Genomic DNA, 19,763 nt, shown 5'->3' on the forward strand with positions numbered 1-19,763 from the left:
TATGCGTCCAAAATCTTTGTTTGATTTGATTTATTTTTTTATGCAAATAACATATTTATTGATTTTTGAAAAAAAATAAACGTTATTCAATACAATATGTGAAATTTTTTGTCTTTATTTTAATATCTTATTATGTTCAAATATTTATAGATTCATTCTTTAACAAAATGTAATATTATTTTTAGTTTAACAAATAATGTTTTTCTTTTCAATAAAAGAATGGAAAGCTATAAGAAAAAGAATTTAAGCCGAAAATTAAAATTACAGTAAAAGTAAAGTCAACTGAATAATTAAAAAAAATTATCAAAAGCAAAAAAATTAATAAATTTGATTTAAACGAAGCTAAGAATAATAGTAGTTCAAATTTAAACAAAAGTTTAATCAAGCATTTGTAAATAACAATCGATGTCCGTCCATGTTTAATAAGGGATAATTAAGTAGTTAATTAATATGCTTGAATATTTTTTGATTCATTCTATTAAGCCTAGTAAACTAGCTAAATACTTTAACACCTATTGCCATCTCCGTTAGATAATTATCTAACAAGTTACCTAATTAGTTATCTAATGTAGATAATTAGAAAAAAGGAGTTAGATCACTAGGTACCTAACTAGTAACTAGTTACCTTCTAGTTACTAGTTACTTACTAGTAACTATTTACTTTCTATCTCATTGTTTTAAGTATTTTAAAACATTTTTAAAGTTTAAATTCTAAAACGAATTGAACTTAATTATCAAATTTTAAGGTAAGTAAATTTAAAACTTAACAAAGTTTGAAAATTGCGACCTTAAACTATAAAATATGGTAAGTATAGGTTTATCAGAACACATTTCAATGAATAAAATGAAGCAAAAAAATATTCAAAAGTATTAACAAAGTCCTTAATAAATAAATAAACAGTGATCGTATGATTCTGTGTTGGTCAAAATGAAGTGGTCATTGCGGCTGTTATTTACATTAGATTGAAAGGACAAAAGTTCAGTTAGCTGCAGAAAAACTCTCCAATTGACCGAAATGTGTCACATTTTGAAATTACACAAGATAAATATATTTTAAAATAAACTGAAATAACTAAATTGTATTTCTATAGTAAGTGGTTGACATTTTAAGTAGTAATTGCTTGTCATATAGTTGCTACCAGTTTATACTTCAAAAAGAGTTATTGCATAATATCTCTACTTTTAATTTCATTACATATTCCGAAATAAAAAGTTACTTAATAAAATTCTAAAATAAGTAATCAAACAAAATTGTAAAAATGTCTTCTGAGTTTTTATGAATAATTAATTAAAAAATTATTCAACTTTGATGCTTAGAAATATTTTTTGTGAAGGTTTGTTAAACTAAAACGTAAAGTAATAAATATTTTTTTTCCTTTTTTAAATTAAGGAATGATTTAGTTAATAAATTCATTTAATTCTTGAAAGTGGAAAAATTAGTTACACACATCAGGCCTAGATGGCGCTACGAGTGAGGATGGAGAGTAAGGAGGAAAGGATGAGGGATGGAAGAGAGCGTGCATCAGAAGATAAATCAGCAGGGAGAGCTGTTCTCTCACGATCAGATCGCAATGCAGCTAGATCTCGCTGCCTAGTGATGCAAAGCAATTTTGCACTGATTTTGCTTTATTCAGTGCAACAACAAAAAAACTTGCCTTTCTAAAAATATGTTTGCGCTTGCATTTTTATTGTGTGCCATATGTGAATGAAAAAAGAAAGAATAAATGTGATCTAATTCTGGAAACAAACAATGTGTGGGAACCCCAATTGTCTCGTAACATCACCGGTTCTTAAGCCTAACGGACATTGTTTTTGACTTTCAGAATGCCGCATTCGGCTTCCCTACAGATTTATTCATCACTGGAATAAGTAATTTTGTGCAAGTAGTACATTGTTTTTAATAATAATGCTTTAACGAAGATTTATTTTTTTACCCTACCATTCCAGATTTAAATGTGTTGTTAAACCTACCAGTGTAATAAGTTTTTATTTAAGTTTAATTAAAGGCTGAAATACAATTTATCTTAATGGAAGGATGTCGATTACAAATAATGTTTTTGATTTTTAATAAGTTAATAAACATTATGTACTCAAATAAAAAATAAATTCAATAGGAAAAAACAATCTCGTTTTGTAAACTTAATTAAGATATAAAACAAAACATTATAAAGTGATTATGCATTAGTTTTACTTCACGTCCAAAAAAATATACTTGAAGAATTTTAATTTGCTTGTTTTAGTTCTAGAAGTTTTTAGAATGAGTTTATTTTTATTTAAATATTTATGACGTGTAAATGAAAATAAAAGAACAGCGGCATCATACGTAAGAGAAATTAACCATCCAATTCAGCACATCTCTAGAAATTCACTTTTAGTCTTTACGGATATTCACGACTTATCTCAAAGATGGCACGTCTTTCTAAAAGTTAACCGATTATCTCAAAGAGTTTGTGTCTTTTTAGATATTGATGATTCACCACAAAGATAAATACGTTTTTTCCGAAATTAACCTTTTGTCACTGAGATGAAACGCCCATCTGAAAATTAAATGTCCTTTTTGAAAAAACTATATGGCTTTTACAGAAATTATTTATATGCCACAAAAAGGATACGTCTTTAAAGGAATTATCATTTGCCGCAAAGAGTATACACCTTCTTTGCTTTTCTAAAAATTTACCATTTGCCACAAAGATGATACACGTTATTTAAAATTAACCATTTACCATAAAGATGATACACTTTTCTAGATGTTCATCTTCCTGTACAAAGATTACATGCTTTATTAGAAATGGTTTTTCCAGCTAAGCTTTATCCATGGCTCTGGAAAGGAAGCGTTCCAGTCGACGTAGTGGTCGACAACGGCAGCACAGTCGTAGACAACAGCCTGAAAACAAGTGCAAAACATGCTGTCGTAAGTTTACTGCCTTCATGTTTTCTCATGTTGGCCTATGTGCCCTGGTGGTTGGCTACAGCATCCTCGGGGCATTTGCATTCCAGGCTCTGGAAGCCGAAAACGAGGACAAAAAAGCGGACGAAGTTATGGCCAGGAGGATGGAGACTGTGAAAAAGTTGTGGGCCATCACTGATCAGTTGAATGTACTGTACAAAGAGAACTGGACACGGCAAGTCACTGAGGAAGTGAAAAGGTTCCAGGCCGATCTAGTACATGCCATCAAAGAAGGATATGATGGTAAAGATGGAACTGGGACTCAATGGACTTTTTCTGGAGCATTTTTATATTCACTTACTGTTATAACAACCATTGGTAAGTTAGTATGCCTTATATATTCTCTTACCTGCTACGACAACGATTTACTAATTACTTCTTTATTATTTGATTAGGTAATATAATGATAAGCCATATCTTCATACTGCTCAAGAGCATTTGTGGGGGAAAATGCCACGATTTCAATGCTGCCTATATAACAATAAGATGTATCTGTGTATTGTGTAGTTAAAAATTCCAGAAACGCGAAACATGTTAAAGCAATGGTATAGAACAGATAAATGCCACGTTCCGAAAAAGCATAGGCCATCACTCTATAGACTTAATAAGTCCGGCGTTTAAAATATATACTGTGCTATCTAAATACCATCTTTAATATATCATTACTTCGTTGTTTAGAGATCATAATGTATAGCTATAATTCTAGATCAATAATTCTTTAAGAAAGTATAGAAAGCTTGAAAATTTTATGATTTTTTTTTGTTATTTGAAAAGATAATGCTATTAATCATTTCAAAATGGTTAAAAAAAGTTTTTTATTTGAAACGAGGAGTAAGATTTATTTTTTTCCCATTATTGAGCTTTAAACGTTTTCTTTACGGTCAATCTTGCATTGTTTTTGCCAATTTTTAAAAGATATGACTTAAGAATAATGGAAGATAACGTTATAAAATTTTGAATATATGTATTTTATTTTAACTACTTAGCGTTGGGTACTTTTATTTGAATGGGAGCTACTTAAATTGGTTTTCGCATCTTAAACTCTTTTCGAGTTCTTGAAACGAAATGTCGTCTATTTCCACCGCTATAATATTTGAAGAAAATTAAGTTTTTACATTACCAAATATGTAATTCCACTTCAGTTTCTTGGAATTATTCATTTTATTAATACGTTGCGTCTCTTTAGAAAATGATAATCGAAGTTATTAAAGATTTTTTTTTTAATTTGTATATTTTAATTCGTAAGAACTTTCTGATAAAAATTTGCTGAGGGAGTAATAACATTCATACTCATTTGCAGACATTGAATCGAAAAGTTTTTCAGAAAGGCAGCTGCAAGTAATAAACACTGAAAATTTTGTGCTTTGGAATGAAAAGTTTAATTGATTTAATTTACTGAGTATGTTAACCAAGTATATAAGCTTTTGAAGTCAAAGAATATTAAATATACAAAAGAACGCACGAAATATGTGACCCAAAAAAAGTGAACTAGCATTTTCGAAGTAGTAACAGAACGGTAAGCACATTCATGTAAATTTATTACTTCAATTTTTTTTCTCAAGTTACCAATTTGAAAATCCACTGTAATATTAATATTTTCATGGACCCAATACGGTAACTTTTGCAGAGAAACTCATTAGTAGTAAGAACAGTAATTAGCCCATGAATGGAATGTGCAGTAATTAAGCCATTAGTAACAAGTGCAGTAGTAAACTCATTAGATTCAAGCAACTAAATGTGTTCTATGTTTGAAAAATACTTACATGCAAAAATGTCAGTATGTACCTATCTTTTTACACAAAGTTCTTTTTTGCAATCTTCTTGTCTAAAAACGAAATGTTTTTTCTATTATAGATACAAATACAAAAATTATATTATTATTTTAAACAGAACTGTCTTGTTTCTAAACCATAAATCCTAATAAAGAAACATTTGCCCTTCCCCTTTTCTGCTTTTTAAAAGTAACAAAAGTCAACACAAATATGTTAAAAAAGAGTGAGGAATAATGTAGGCATTTTTTCATTTTAAATATAAGGAATCGACATAGGATTAAATACTTGCCAACCCTTCCAAAGAATTTATTCTTTAAGTGGCAACCTCATTTATACACTCAACTTTGATTCTTGTTTTAATAAATTTGACAAAAAAAATCATTATTATTACCGTTACGTTTATTTCGTATAAACATGCATACTGAAGTTATACAACATACTGCTAGCTATTTCGAATAGAGGGTTAAGTATGAATGAAAAGTCTGCTTTCAAATTTCATTTTGGTACCACTCTATAAATTTAAAAGTTGGATGGCTGACTGAATGTAAACAAGCTTGCTAAAACCGGAAGAGAACTTCGTGTGTATCCCTCCGCTCTTATATTATGGTAACGAGGTGATGTATGAACAGGCATCTGTAATTTATAAATTCTAACGGGCCTAAAACAAATTTAACAAAATTAATATCACAGCTTAAAAAAAGTGTAAGATTAGCCATGTTTTGAGTGTCATCCCTTATTTGGCTATATATTTGTGTAAAATAGCGCAATTTGTTATTTTTGGGGGTAGCATCATAGACATCTGAATTCATTTGTTGTTTCGTTAAATGTTGTATTGAAAAAACGTGCACAATATTGAAAGCATTACAATATTATAGGGTGTTTCTATTAAGTTTAGTCGTAAAACTCGGTTGAAAGTAGTATAATCCGGAAGTCTCACTAGGAATTTTAACCCCTAACGCTATCTGCATTTAACTTTACAGTGTGAACCCTCCATGGAAGACTGTGATAGCTCATGAGAGCGTTCGTTTTTTAATAAGGTGAACCGGGTTCGAATCGATTCGTATTTACAAGAGCCTCGTGAAACGTTTACCAAAACTTTTTAAATTTTTCTTGACCATTGCCTACAAAAAGATTCTTTACGGAATACTCTAGAACTACAAAAGGATGTATCGATGGGGAGCCGTGGATGGAGGAGGGCTCAGAGGATAGAGCGTTCAACTTCCGATGAGGTGACCCGTGTTCGAATCCCAATTCCGCATCCGGCTTGCACCGACCGCAGAGCTGCCGTAAAATACCCTCAGTGGTAGACGGAACATGGGTTAGAGTCCCCTTGCCGTCAGGCTAATCGTGGGAGGTTTTCGTGGTTTTCCAATCCACGTAACGTAAATCTGGGTTATTTCCACCAAAAAGCCTTCCACAAACTCGAATTTCTAACAATGCTTGATCCAGGAGTCCCCTTGTCTTCCGGATTGGGTTCAAAATTCAAAGCTACGGAGTTGAATATTAGCAGACGTAAACCCAAAATTGGGTCGGCAGTTCAACGACGGTTATAAAATATTACTATCCCTTTAAATGAGAGAGATGCCTCTTTGTACCTACTCTATGTGTTATCTTTACATCTTGAAATCCACTTTATTGAGTGGCTATCGGTATCATATGGTAAGTTATGCAATTATTGAGTTATATAGCTGCTAACTTGAATGGTCGTTGGGAAAGATTTTTCAAAGTGAAACTACTTCACTTTTAAAAAAATCTTTCTTAATCTTAGTTAAAGTATTTCATCAACGATACCAACGATACTAACCAACATATGCGATAAAATAATAAAAATCTAAATTTTTTAGCATTATTAGCAATTTAGTTTTCGTACTATTACTAAAAACATTGAAAGAGGATTTTAATGAATCAAAATTTAATTATGAATTTTTAAAAAGATGTGAATGATGTTGCAATGGCAATCGAGCAATATGATTAGGTTTAAATTTTATCCCAATAAGAATCGAACTGTGAAATCAAATTCGTGTTAATATAATAAAACATTTTGAGATTTTTCGATCAAATACTTTATTTTGTAACGCTCTGTATATTATCAAGAAACGGAAGAAAAAAAAATTATTGTGGCAATTACAGGGGTTGGTGAGGCAAGCGATCAGAGGACAGGACCCCCTAATTTATAGAAATAAAATGGAGAGCGGGTAAATGATATTTTCAAAAGTATATTTATTTACGCGGGAAAATAACATCAATATAAGTATGTAGTAGAATTTATTTTGTTCTCTCTTTAATTTTAACATGACTAATTTACGTTAGTTTTGAGTATTTTTGTATGACTTTTATTTCAAATTAAGTGATGGTAAATAAAATAAAGCAAAGAATTATTATCTAATCTATCTGTCATAAAAATAGTTCAGATACCACTTTTAACCCTGGAAGTAGCCCCTTCTGAAAATGTCACTTAGTTTGATATTTTCTACATAAAGTATTTATTTCAATATTTGTCTTTTTGTAATTTGTCATTATTTCACATCCAAATAAATTTGCTAACATTCGGAAAAAGTTTTTTTAAAAAAAAAAGTGTCGCAAAAAGTGTAAAATTTGGTAGCGTTGAAGATTCATTAATTCCGATCGATATTCCCCTATATAAATTTTATTTAATTTCCCCATAAAGATTGAACGGGGAAATTTTTTCCCTAGAGCTTTTCTCTTAACAAATATTGCATCTTCATAGTTGAAAGTTAACAAAGTTTGAGCCGATAACATTGCTTTTATTTATAGAGTTTCTTGGGAGACTCCAACAAGAATTTAGAGATAAGTTAGGTGATGTAACGGAAGAGAATTTTTGGAGAAAGTTATACTCCACCCCCTGCTCGCTCCCCAACCCACGAAGATTACTGTGCAATCTTAAACGATTTGCTTTGCAAACCATTCACGTTACTAAGTTAAATCAATTTGAAATGCGTTCCGAAGTAAAAGCTTTCAAATTTTAATAAATCATTTAAATTTTTCAAACTGAACTCTTTAAAAAAATTTGAAATTTTTAGTCACTAATAAGTTATTGAAATAAAAAAAAATTTAATAAATGGCATGGAAAATGCTCATTCCCTCATGGGCCAGCACTTAATATATTTCACAGAAGAATTTTTTTCTTTTAACTAAAAGTGAGTACACTACAATAGCTACATATTTCGGTCATATCAACAGTTAAATAACGTCTTTTATGTATTATTTCAATGTAACGTCTTTTAAAACTGCGTCTTTCAAATCCGAGAGTGGACTGATCGTAAAGACACGGTTTCCAGTAGTCAAGCATCACTGGCTGCGGTCAGCAAGTGGGTGGGGGACCACTTTGATCAGCCTGCAAAGGGACAGAGGATGCGCAGTAATTGTCCTCGTTAAACTGTTCTACCGTAAAATGCTCGCATACTGGTCATTGGGCTACCAAAGCAAGGGAACCATTCACTCTGCAGAGGATCAAAATTCCGATGGTATGTCTTCAGATCAATCTCAGGGATGTTTCCCAGACCATCGTTAATTGAGCATTTCTAGTGAGACATAAATAAAGTACCCTCAGAACAGTCGTCAACGTTTTCTTCTATTCTTCGAGCTCGCTTTTTTTATTATACTTAAAAAGCCTAACACTACGACTAATACTCATAAAATTATTATTATTGAACCTGAATCAGAATAATTAAAGCATAATGTAAAATATTTTGTTTGTTGATGTGAACTATTCGCTTTTGAACTTTTAATTCTTTCCAATTTATAGCTCAGGTTGCTACAACTCTTTGTTGTCCGTGAGTAAGAATAATTTTCATTCAGAAAGTTGTGAACGCTTACGTTAACGCTTTCGTGACAGCTCGTAGGCTTGATATTTTAACTTTTTATGGTCAACGCGAAAAGGAATGTGGGCACTTTGTACGGCAGTGTAGGAGAAGTATGTAAATGTACTTTTCTATCAACTCATTTGTGGTTGCACTCTTTTGAAGCATTTATGCTTAGCTGCAAAAAAAAAAATTTTTTTTTTTCATAGGGTACCCGAAAAGTATGAAAGCAATTATTACCAATTATCTCCAAAAACTTTTACTGAACCAAAAATCTGAAAATACGCGCGTAAATTATTTTCATAAGACGCAGTCATTCATCTTCCAGTAAAGTGGCAAACGAAATACGATTACAGGCAAGGATAATTTTTATTTCTCTGAGTTCATTCATTTACGTATCTGTCTGCTTGGCCAAGAAAAACATTTGCTTGTGAACATGAACTTGCAGAACATTTCTTTGGTCGAAATGTTTTCAAATTATAAATAAAAATCCATGAATGAAATAGAATAGCATAAATTTCGCTGCCACTTTAAATATAAAAATAAAATCATCTCCGGAAAAATAAAAAGTAAAATGAATCCCACTAAACAATTTCAAAATCTTAAACCCCCATTTTTTATTACAAAATTAGATCTATTTTAAGGGAACAAAAGTAAAAATACCCCAATTTAACTAACAGGCTTTTGCATTTTTAATTCAGAGATGGCGCTTTAATCAAAGAATATACATAGGGGAGGAAGGCTAGCTTCCGTAGGCATAATGTAAATCAGTCCTAAAAGGTTTGGTGTGGTGCATAAAGGAAAAAACATCATTTAGGGGCAATGGTTCTTGAATCTAGTTTGCACCCTCCTCTCCCTCCAACAGGGATTGGGAAGAAGTTTTACTCGATGTATTTATTATTGGTTTGTTCTGCATTATTGGTAAACTGTACTGTACTGTTAATGAAGATATTTCTTTGAGAATACATTATTGATTAGCACACATTTTGACGAAGAAAGAAAGAATAAAATGGCGGTGTCCAACCATGCATTCGGTTCACAGGTGATGTGACAGTCACTTTGTTTCTTTTGTTTTCCTGCTGTAGCATACCGAACCCCATGTTAGTTACGTATTCTAAGAGCTGGACTTCTCCCTAATTACATTTTTAAAAAACAGCATTGCAAAATATTACGCCCCTTTGACAGGACTTAAAGAGCCTTTCACCTAAGTTTCAAATAAAAATATTTATATTTTTATAAAGTGTGCCAACCCGGAAGCTCTCCACAATACGCATGGTCCCAATTTATTTCATCCATTGTGTATAAATATATGCTTGTTAAAACATTATTTACTCACAACAAGTCACTCATACATTCCTGTTTGTAATTTAAAACATTGTGGATTCCACAATTTGTTCAAATCAAACTTTAACGGCTTCACTTTATACAGAATGGAATCATTTATTTATTTTTTAAATGTTTTGTACTTTTCAACACATTTGCATTGGGATACAATAACTTAGGATTTCAGCCATTTGAATTTCAATGCAAAGTGATATAAAGTGATTACTTAACCCTTATTTGCACTCCGAGTACTTTAATATTCTGTTTGAACAAAGTACTAAATCATATAAAATACTTAATGCGGAGTCGTGGGGGCTCGGGGGGAGAGACATTTCGCCATCTAACGAGGTAAACCGTGTTCGAATTCCAACGATGGTGGGTCGTTACGAATTCTTGCACCGACCACAGTTCTGACGTGAAGTATCCTAAGTGGTAAACGGATCATGGATTAGATGACCCTTGCCGTCAGGCTAACCGTGGGAGTTTCTCGTTACTTTCCTCGCCGTGTAATGCATATGCTGGTGAGTTCCATCAAAAAGTCCTCCACAAAGGCGAATTTTGATCCAGAACTTGTCTTCTGGATTGGGTTCAAAATGACAGGGATGCGGAGTAGAACATTAGTAGTCGTAAACTCAAACTTGGGTCGATTGTACAACGACGATTACAAAGTAAAATACGTAATAAAGTATTTCTTATGCAATCCCTAAAATAATGTGGTTACTAATCATTAAAGTATAAAAAATTTTAATTTTAGATTGTTAACTGTTTGATCAGAGGCGACATCAGAGTATAAAGGGTTAACTGCGTAATATTTTTATACGATCCATATTTAAACTTTTGGAACAGTTCATCAGGATCCTAAACTTTATAAGAGATAGTCAACATTTCGAGGAATAAAAAATTGTTTAGAAAAAAATGTAATGTGCATTGTCTTCAAATAAAAGTGGGAAAGAAGAACAAACACCGTTAGTCATCAACTGTTCGAAAACATTACAGGTAAACGTCCACACGCAAAAGATCTGGATGATGTCCAAGAATGAGATTCCTCAACTCACGACTTGCTTTGTTCTTTTCCCTTCGATACTTTTTTATCTTTCCGGGATTGGCAACAGCACGCAATAGTACGTTGACGATTGTGAAAAGGGTGGTTGCGATTTGGAGGAAAAAAGAGAATGATGACGGAAAAGAGGCGTCTTATCTGAGTTTGAAAAAAAAGGAGGGATAATTAACCTTGGAATAAACATGAGTGAGTCAAAGTACAAAAAACAATTATCTAGGAATCTTCTCTACTTATAATAGTTTACTGTACAATTCAGTCAGATAGTTTGTCATAGAAGGCGAAAATAGCAAAATATTTAAACAAATTTCAAAAATCTTGTATTAAACTTTTTTTTATTCATGTCAAATATTTTTACATGAGCACATCAGAAATTTGATAAATAATCGTCTATATAATCAACTAAAATTTTCTACTGTGCTCAGAAAACTTTTAATGGTGGAAACTTATTAAAAACTATTACTTCATTATGTATAAATCAGGGCCCGTGCTGAGCATTCACCATCTCGCCCAAATGCGATAAAATCGCAGATTTGGCGAAAGTATTGGCGAATGATTTTTTCCTCTGGAAAGAAAAAAATATATTTAACTGGATTCTCAAAATTACGTTAAAATGAATTTTTCTTAACAAATCAGTATTTTTTATTCGATTAAAGTAGTTTTCGGTAGATGCGCTGCATGCCAATTAGAATTGAGTTCAAATAATATAAGCCTGAAACAAACTAGCGTAAAACAGTTTTCTACGGGGAAAAAATTAATCATAAAAAAAAAGAAACAAAAAAAAACATAAAAGTTGTGATTGTCTAATTACGATCACTGTTTACCCATTGGTCAAATTCTTTTTCTTTCTAGATTGACTCCGTTAAACGCCACAACATTTCAAATCATGGGTTGCAAAAACTGTCTCCAATTGACGTTTGTCGTCGGACTGGTTTTCAAATCCTGCCTATGTACGTATTTCACGACGTCATGAAATACTTTTCTTTCTTCAGAATTCATATTTATATTAAAATCACCGCCAAGCCAGTCATTATACGTTAATAATAAAAAGAATATAAAAATACTTTAAATTGTTATTATGCAAATACATTAAAAATGCCTGCTAGTGAAAATAAAAAGAAAAACAGCAGCGGTTGCCATAGCAACGAATGCAATGACGACGCATGCGCACTATTTACTATTACTCTTGAACACAGTTGTTAAATAAAATTGTTAAGAATTTTATTTGGCGAAGACTTCCACAAATCGGCGAATACTTTCGGTATTGGGCAAATTTACTGGTTAATAATTTGAAATCCTTTGCGCGAGTCCTGACAAGGGTATTCTTTTGTTCTTTCTGTTCTTAAAAAATCTTCTGTTGGAAACTAAATGGTTCCTTTTAATGAACAGTTTCGTAATATACGTATGTTAGCATTTAAGTCATTTTTTCTTTACTTAAAAAATTTCTATAGGAAATCAAAGTATTGCAGATTGAAATTTCTTATTACATATAATTCTTTCATCTGTACTTAAAATGAAATTAACTGAACAGTGATTATGTAAAATGACACTAGCAAAGGGACACATGATTTTCCCCCCCATTAAAACATACTTGTTAGTTTTTTTTAATAAAAATAAAAGCAAACTTGGTCAAATATTATCCCGCATGAGACAAATGTATTGCAAAACAAAAATGGACTCAACATGTATCCTAAATAAGGAATATGGGCTACTATCGACTTTTCCAGAAGAGAGCCACTGTCCAGACTAAATACCGAAGAGAACCCGCCCCAAATCATCCCATGTCCAAGAGAGTCTCCATCGTCGAACGGTCTCGCATTAATATGAACTTTTCTTCCTAAGCTACGAAACATCTGATACTACAGAGGTGAACAGTTTTATATTACATAAAATTATTTTTTCAGTGCTTAAAAAAACTTCTGAAAGAAACAAAATGGCTGACTTCGTAAGCTACCACGTATTATATGAAACTATTTCTTTTGTTCTTAAAAAAAATAGCAGAAGTATAAAGGAAATTCCTTGATACATTTTCAAGATATCATCCATTCTTTGCTAAAAGAAAGTCCGATCCTTACAGCATTCCTGAAAGACACAGTTAAGGAATGTGGAAAAATTTACCGTCGATCTGCGTAATGAATGCTAATAGCGAGGGATAAGGTAGAAATAGTTTCTCACCTTTCAATCTGACAAGGAACATATTTCCCGACTAACAGAGAGAAAAAGAACGAAAAGTGAGTTACATTTGGACTATCCTCTCACTAATGGATGGAATCATTCATCACTTTGACTAATGGGGGTGCCCGACGAATTTCTCGGCAGATTTCAGGAATGGATTTCGAAAGATCTTAGCTGAAATAACTTTACAACATGAGATCACTTTTGAGATACGGTTTACTTCAGAATATTTCCAGAAATGTTCGGTGATAAGAGAATTTCAGAGGAATTGGAATGAAAGGTCAAATTCTATTTAGAATCCACAAGGCTGAGTAACAAAATTTTAATATTTTTAATAGTTTGCATAATCTATAGCTTTACATTTTGGAGCTTTATGTGAACGCTATTATCCAAAAGCAGTGAAATAACAAAGTCATTCAATTTTAATTTGCCAACATTTAAAAGCAATAATAAATTTTTATTAAAATACGTGGAATTATATTTGTATAAAATAGTTCTGTAGGTTTTTATTCTAATAAAAAATATCATAGGAAAAACACAAACTTTATATCATAATAGTGACAAAAAAAAATTGAACACACTGAATAACTTTGATCCTAATAATCGGATTTTCAATTTTAATGAGCCCATCCTAAAATATGCTAATGAATTAGCGATATTTTAAGTTACGAAATGATATACAAAACGTACTTTTCCTGGAGCCTCAAATTATGGGGAAATGCTACAATCTCAAACATTTTTATCCCAAAAGTTTAAATATCGTATGCACTATTTAATTGACCATATTCATGTTAGGCCCTTAAACTCTTAAGGTTTAAGTGAGTGAAAATCCAATCATTAGATCAAAAGGGATTCATAGTGTCATTTTTTTTTCTTAATTTTGCGCATAGTGCAATAAATAATAAACAAAATTTTTTTTGCATGGAATTATATTGGGATAAAATGTTTTAGTGCTGCGTGGAACTATTTTTAATTCTAATTCTGCCATATTATTCCTAGTAATGAAACAAAATACAGGCATAAAAAATAACATAATAAATATGGATTTGAAAATTTTGTCCGCTCTTCAAAATAAAACTATTAAATAACAAACCAACCATAGGGATTGCGTTTTATAAGGTAGTAAAAAATGTATCTAATGTTATTTAGGTTCATTTACATATATAAAAACTCTGTTTAAGATAAACTTAGAAGCTCTCCAACATTTAAAGTTCTAATAAAATATTTCTTCCACTGTAAAAAAACTAAAGCAGAAACAAGTAGAGTTTTCATTCTGAAGCAGTCAATTTCGATTGAAAATCTTAATCAGGTAGTATATTCCTGATTCTTCCACTGTTAAAGAACTAAAGCAGAAACAAGTAGAGTTTTCTTTTTGAAGCAGTCAATTTCGATTGAAAATCTTAATCAGGTAGTATATTCTAAAGTATAGCGGCAGGCTTCAACAAATGGTTGCTCAAAAGATAATGGCTGCTAAGTGATTAAAAGCAATTAATTTTACATTTCTAGTGCTATGTAACAGTTGTTGAATAAGTGTTGTTAGACTAGAGATGAGTTGGGGCTCACTTTTGGAGGTCCAAGCTGGAAGAATTTGAATCCAAGCCCAACCTGATCCCGAGATGTCATTTCTCCTGTCCTTAATAGGCGAATAACTAATCTTTAAAAACATACAGTAACAAATGTGAAAATTGTATAATAATAGATTAATAATATGCAAAATGCATGTTATATTAAATAAAATAAAAAGGGAAAGAAATGTTCTAAGCTACTTATACGAGGGTTGTTTTCTAAGTAGGAGCCGTTTAAAAATAAAAAGTTCTTTTTTTAAAAAAAAAATAAGAAAGACAAAATAAATATCGCATATACTCAAACAAGGTATCAGATGATAGTTAGACTCTAGAAGACACCTTCGCCGCGTAGTCGTCTTGCAGTGGTCGTGTTTGTGTAGAGACATTTCCTCTGCCCATAATTTGTGGCGCAAGGACGTTTTGAAACATCGTAGCTTAGCCTAATCTTGTTTTCTCCCACCCTTGTTTTTTTCAAATCTTGTTTTTTTCAATAATTTATTTATTTATCCATCGTTAGTATGACCAGTCGTCATAGTCTAGGTGATGCCCCAAAATGATGGGTAATTGGAAGACTCGAGGCGGGGCCTATCACTAGCTATCTGTAGGGATCTCGGGATATCGAGAAACGTGGTGTCTACTGGGTGGAAACAGTTCACAGTGATAGGAACAAAGTTCCACTGACCTCGTCAACGCCGTGAGAAAGAAACAACGTCGGCTCAAGACCGTCATTTCAAACTTCTGGCCAAAAGGGAAAGATTCGTGACAGGGACGCATCTGTCTTGCAGCCTGGATAACGCAACAGGAACATCTATTTCACGTATAACAGTCAACGAGAGACATACTGCCGACATACAGCAGCCTGTATGCCAGGCGCATTGTAGCCTGAATCTTTTTGACTGTGAACCACAAAAATGATCTCTACAAAGGAATTCTTCCATGGTAAGTCGTGATTCATTCTGGATAGCGACTCGAGAGATGCTCTGATCTGGAGAGAACCCGAAGAGTCCTTCTAACATTGTCCAACACAACCACTAGGGTGGTTTCATGGTCTGGAGAATATAGACCTTCGTGTGTTCGATGGAGGTACTCGGACAGGTAGGCGATATAGGGATCCATGCACCCTATGGGAGACTTTTCCGCGGTGCATATGAACAGAATTTCTTCTTTATGGACGATAACGCACGTCCAAGCAGGGCACAGTTGAATAAGAATATTCATTCTCTGAGAATATTCAACGTCTGGAGTGACCTGCTAGTTCCGTTGACCTCAATTCCACCGAACGCGCATGGGGCGTTCCTTGGAAGCTCAATTGCAGCACGAAGATCAGCTCCAACGACCATCGATGAGCTGAAGGGAGCCTTGGTGCAAGAGTGGGTGTAGTTGCCACAGGGGTTAAAAAGTACATAGGTAAACCGAATGAAACACCGATGAGAGAATTGTGTGGCTTTCAGAGACAATCATGCAACGTATCAGACATTTTTTTTTCTCCAACTGACTAAGTGTCGGTCAGCTGCTGTGTTGACCCATTCTTATATCGAAGGATATTTTGACCAGGTTTGGTTTTATTTGCTTTGTTAGTTATTTTATTGAGAAAAAAACTTGTTTGTCCCTTTCATTATTTTCATCAGAGAATTTTATAAAATTAGTTTTGAAGTTTTTATATCACGCAAAGGAAATGAAAATATTTCAAGCAGATATGAATACTTTAAAATATGTACATATTTCAAAATTTAGCTTTCACTATTTCCTTGTCGTGCTGCCATATCTTCAGGTCTGGAGAGGTTAATTAGCTTTTAATTCTCTAGGCATTCACTTTGGAACAAATATTAGAAAGAATTATGTTCTTAAATCAATATCAACTTAGAGGCGAAAATGGTTGATAGGTATTACAATACAACTGCTTTAAAAAATTATAAAATTAAATTGATTATCAATATTTTCATTCAAAACAAAAACCTTAAAGAAAGTTAAATCATTAGTTTGAAGAAATGTATTACTTTGCAAAAATCAATCGATTTTAATACAAAATCTGAATAAATTAAATATCTCTTATAATGTATCTAATTTAGTAAAGAAATACATTAATAAGTGACGCGTTCATAATCAACTTAAGATTATCATCACAAAAAGCTTCTATCAGGGTGTTGTGTTAAAAGTGCTGAGGAATATGAAGCAAACTTTGATCATTTAATAATTTTATTGCATCCATTATAGATTATATTTTATAATAAATGCTTAAGAAATGAGGGTTCAAAGCAGGGCCGGATTTACGTATAAGCTAAATAAGCTGTAGCTTGGGGCCCCGAGATGGCAAGGGCTCCCAGATCCAACTTTTTCCTCCTTTTTTTAAAGTTTTATTCGGAGCTGGAGCCCTCTGAAGCCAAAAATAATTTTTTTTTCTTTATTACATTGGCGAACGCTTTTCAAAATCTAATAGAAGTGTTTACAAGTATAAAATAATTGTTACTTTTTTAACCAAAAGAGCAATAAAAAGGCCTTTTGANATTTTATGTAAACTAACATTCAATGACACTTTCGGAGAGCACCAACGATACAATTATTTAAATGTAACCCAAATCATTTTAAATCACATTTATTCAAGCAAGAATAAGTGTGAATAGATAGATACCACATTTAAAATTAAATCTTCGGAAAATCTAAAAGAGCTGGCAGGATCAATCCTTGGGTGAAGTTCTTTTAGGCTCATCATCTGTCAACTAAGAAAAAGGCAATTCAAAAGTGACAATTAAAATTTGTAATAGTCATATTCATGTCATGTATTCTACCGTTAAAACCGATGAATAAAAATAATCTAAAGTTGCAACACAAGCAATAATTAAGAAGCTATTTTTTACCACTAAAAGAAATATCTTTTTTCTTTCCTAAGTTTTCGTGGAAGAGTTAAAAGAGGTCTAAGAGTTAGGACTTTTTTAAAAACAGTTTTTTTTTTCTTAACATTTTTGAAATAAAATATCTAATTATACTTTGATCTAATCAATGAACCATTGTTTACTTAATATTTCTGTTGCCTTTTGGAAATTATTTAAAGTAAAATGTTAATAACATACGAGCTGTATTTTCGTTCATGTTGAACTTCTCATTCAAGTGGATCTTTAATTTTATATTATTTATTACAGTATGGTTTTATCAACACATTGTATACAATTATATAATCATTTAAAGTTCACCTGTCATCAAGAATACTCCATTTGCAATCCCCCCCACCTCATCGAACCACTACGTAGATCAGGATGAATGCGGCCTCAGTCATCCACATGTTTTATTCACTTCAGTTTAATTTAAAATGCCAATGAGAAAGAAGGAGCAAAAAAAATAATTTTTTTTTAAAAATCCGGAAAAGAAGAGATATAATCTTTTCATCAGCCCACACGATTATATCCGCAAAAAGAGTGCTTTCTAATATTGAATCAATATATCCAAATCAAAATATATCAATACAATAATGTGAGGAGCACTCAAAAAAGTTTTACAAAAATTACAACAAATAAAATAGAACACAATAAGTAAAAATAGCACGTAAAAACAGAAAATAAAATATAAAGAAAAGACAGAATAAAACATAAAACATAATCTATTAAGCGAGTANCACTCAAAAAAGTTTTACAAAAATTACAACAAATAAAATAGAACACAATAAGTAAAAATAGCACGTAAAAACAGAAAATAAAATATAAAGAAAAGACAGAATAAAACATAAACTATTAAGCGAGTAGCGAATTCAAATAAACTTACATGAACGGAAAATTTTTCAAGAATGTTTTAAAATATTTTCGTAACTAGATCGCCAGATTGCAAAATATGAAAACAAAAGTGCAAATTGAGCGTAAACTAGAGGAGTTTTGCTTTAAAGTGCGTTCTTACTGCATTACTGAAGTGCGTTTGATTTGTTAGTTACCAAGGATGGGCCCGAAAATGGATGTGCGCAAGTTAATATTATACTGGATAATTTATAGAAGTTGACTATAAATAATTTTAGAAAATAAATATTTATGTAAGAAAAAAATATAAAATAGAAAAGAGAAAGAAACATGAATTGCCTGTTTTGCTCATAATTTTAGTCACAGATTTGCCCGGAATGGATTTGCACATGGGAAAATTATATAAATCAACAAAAAAATCTTTTTAGTAAATAATTTTAGCCACGGATTTGCCCGAAATGGTTTTGCACATGGAGAAATTGTATAAATTAACAAACTTTTTTTTTGCGGATATAATCGCGTGGGCTGATGAAAAGATTATATCTTTTATTTTCCGGATTTTTTAAAAAAAATTGATCCTTTTTTTTCGGATTTTTAAAATTTTCTTTTTTTTAATTTTTTTCCCCTTAGTTGTTTGTTATTTTTTATCATTATTTTTCTTTTCCCCCCTTTCTTCATATCTCTGTAATTTTCCTTTGTTTTATCTTCATTTTGAACTTATCTTATGAGTTCTATTTACTTGCAGCTATGCGCAATAAATGAAACTTAATGTTTTTCTTAATTTTCTTCGTGTTTTTTTTGTATATATTTATTTTGTTGTCTATATATATATACATACATACATAATTTTGAGCCTAATTTAAAGTTTCTTATGCTAAACTAAGATTTTTTTTAAAGTGAAAATACTAAAATTAATGCATACATTTAACTTGAGAAAGTCAGTTTTCTTTCCAATGTTCAAATTATTGGAAAATTCGAAAGGAAAATTTTTAATTTTCAAACTTTTGCAAAAATCTTCGCCACAGGTGCCCACTGGGTAACGAGAAGAGAGTAGCAGTTCCGGCATTTCTGTGGCCAATGGGACAACCCTCAAGTGCCCACCATTTAAAAAAAAAGACATATGTTTTTGATAATATTTTTAAATTTTTTTTTACAAAACTTTACCTGATAAAGGTGATATTACAGGCTTACTTTATAATAAAAGTACACCGCTTTCAGTTTTAAACTGTTAATTTGCGTTAAAAATAAAATATTAAATCATAATAATAGTAGAGAATAATATTAAGAATCATAGCGGATTATAAAGAAATATTACTAGTAAATACCTATGAAGGATAAAAAAATAAATAACTTATCAGTATTTGTTACTTAAGGAACCTTACCA

The 19,763-nt window shown here is 31.7% G+C and overlaps 1 protein-coding gene across 1 annotated transcript in view; it reads left to right on the top strand.

Annotated features, from left to right (window-relative positions):
- Nucleotides 1–1,482: 1,482 nt before the first annotated feature.
- LOC107451832 (potassium channel subfamily K member 15) overlaps nt 1,483–19,763 on the top strand; it is a 62,489-nt gene continuing 44,208 nt past the window's right edge. The window contains exon 1 of the mRNA XM_016068067.3: nt 1,483–3,265. Coding sequence (XP_015923553.1) covers nt 2,815–3,265 — 451 coding nt within the window. The 5' untranslated portion in view covers nt 1,483–2,814. The remainder of the gene's footprint in view (nt 3,266–19,763) is intronic.

The sequence above is a fragment of the Parasteatoda tepidariorum genome, chromosome 10 (genome assembly GCF_043381705.1).
Source record: "Parasteatoda tepidariorum isolate YZ-2023 chromosome 10, CAS_Ptep_4.0, whole genome shotgun sequence".
Classification (NCBI taxonomy): domain Eukaryota; kingdom Metazoa; phylum Arthropoda; class Arachnida; order Araneae; family Theridiidae; genus Parasteatoda; species Parasteatoda tepidariorum.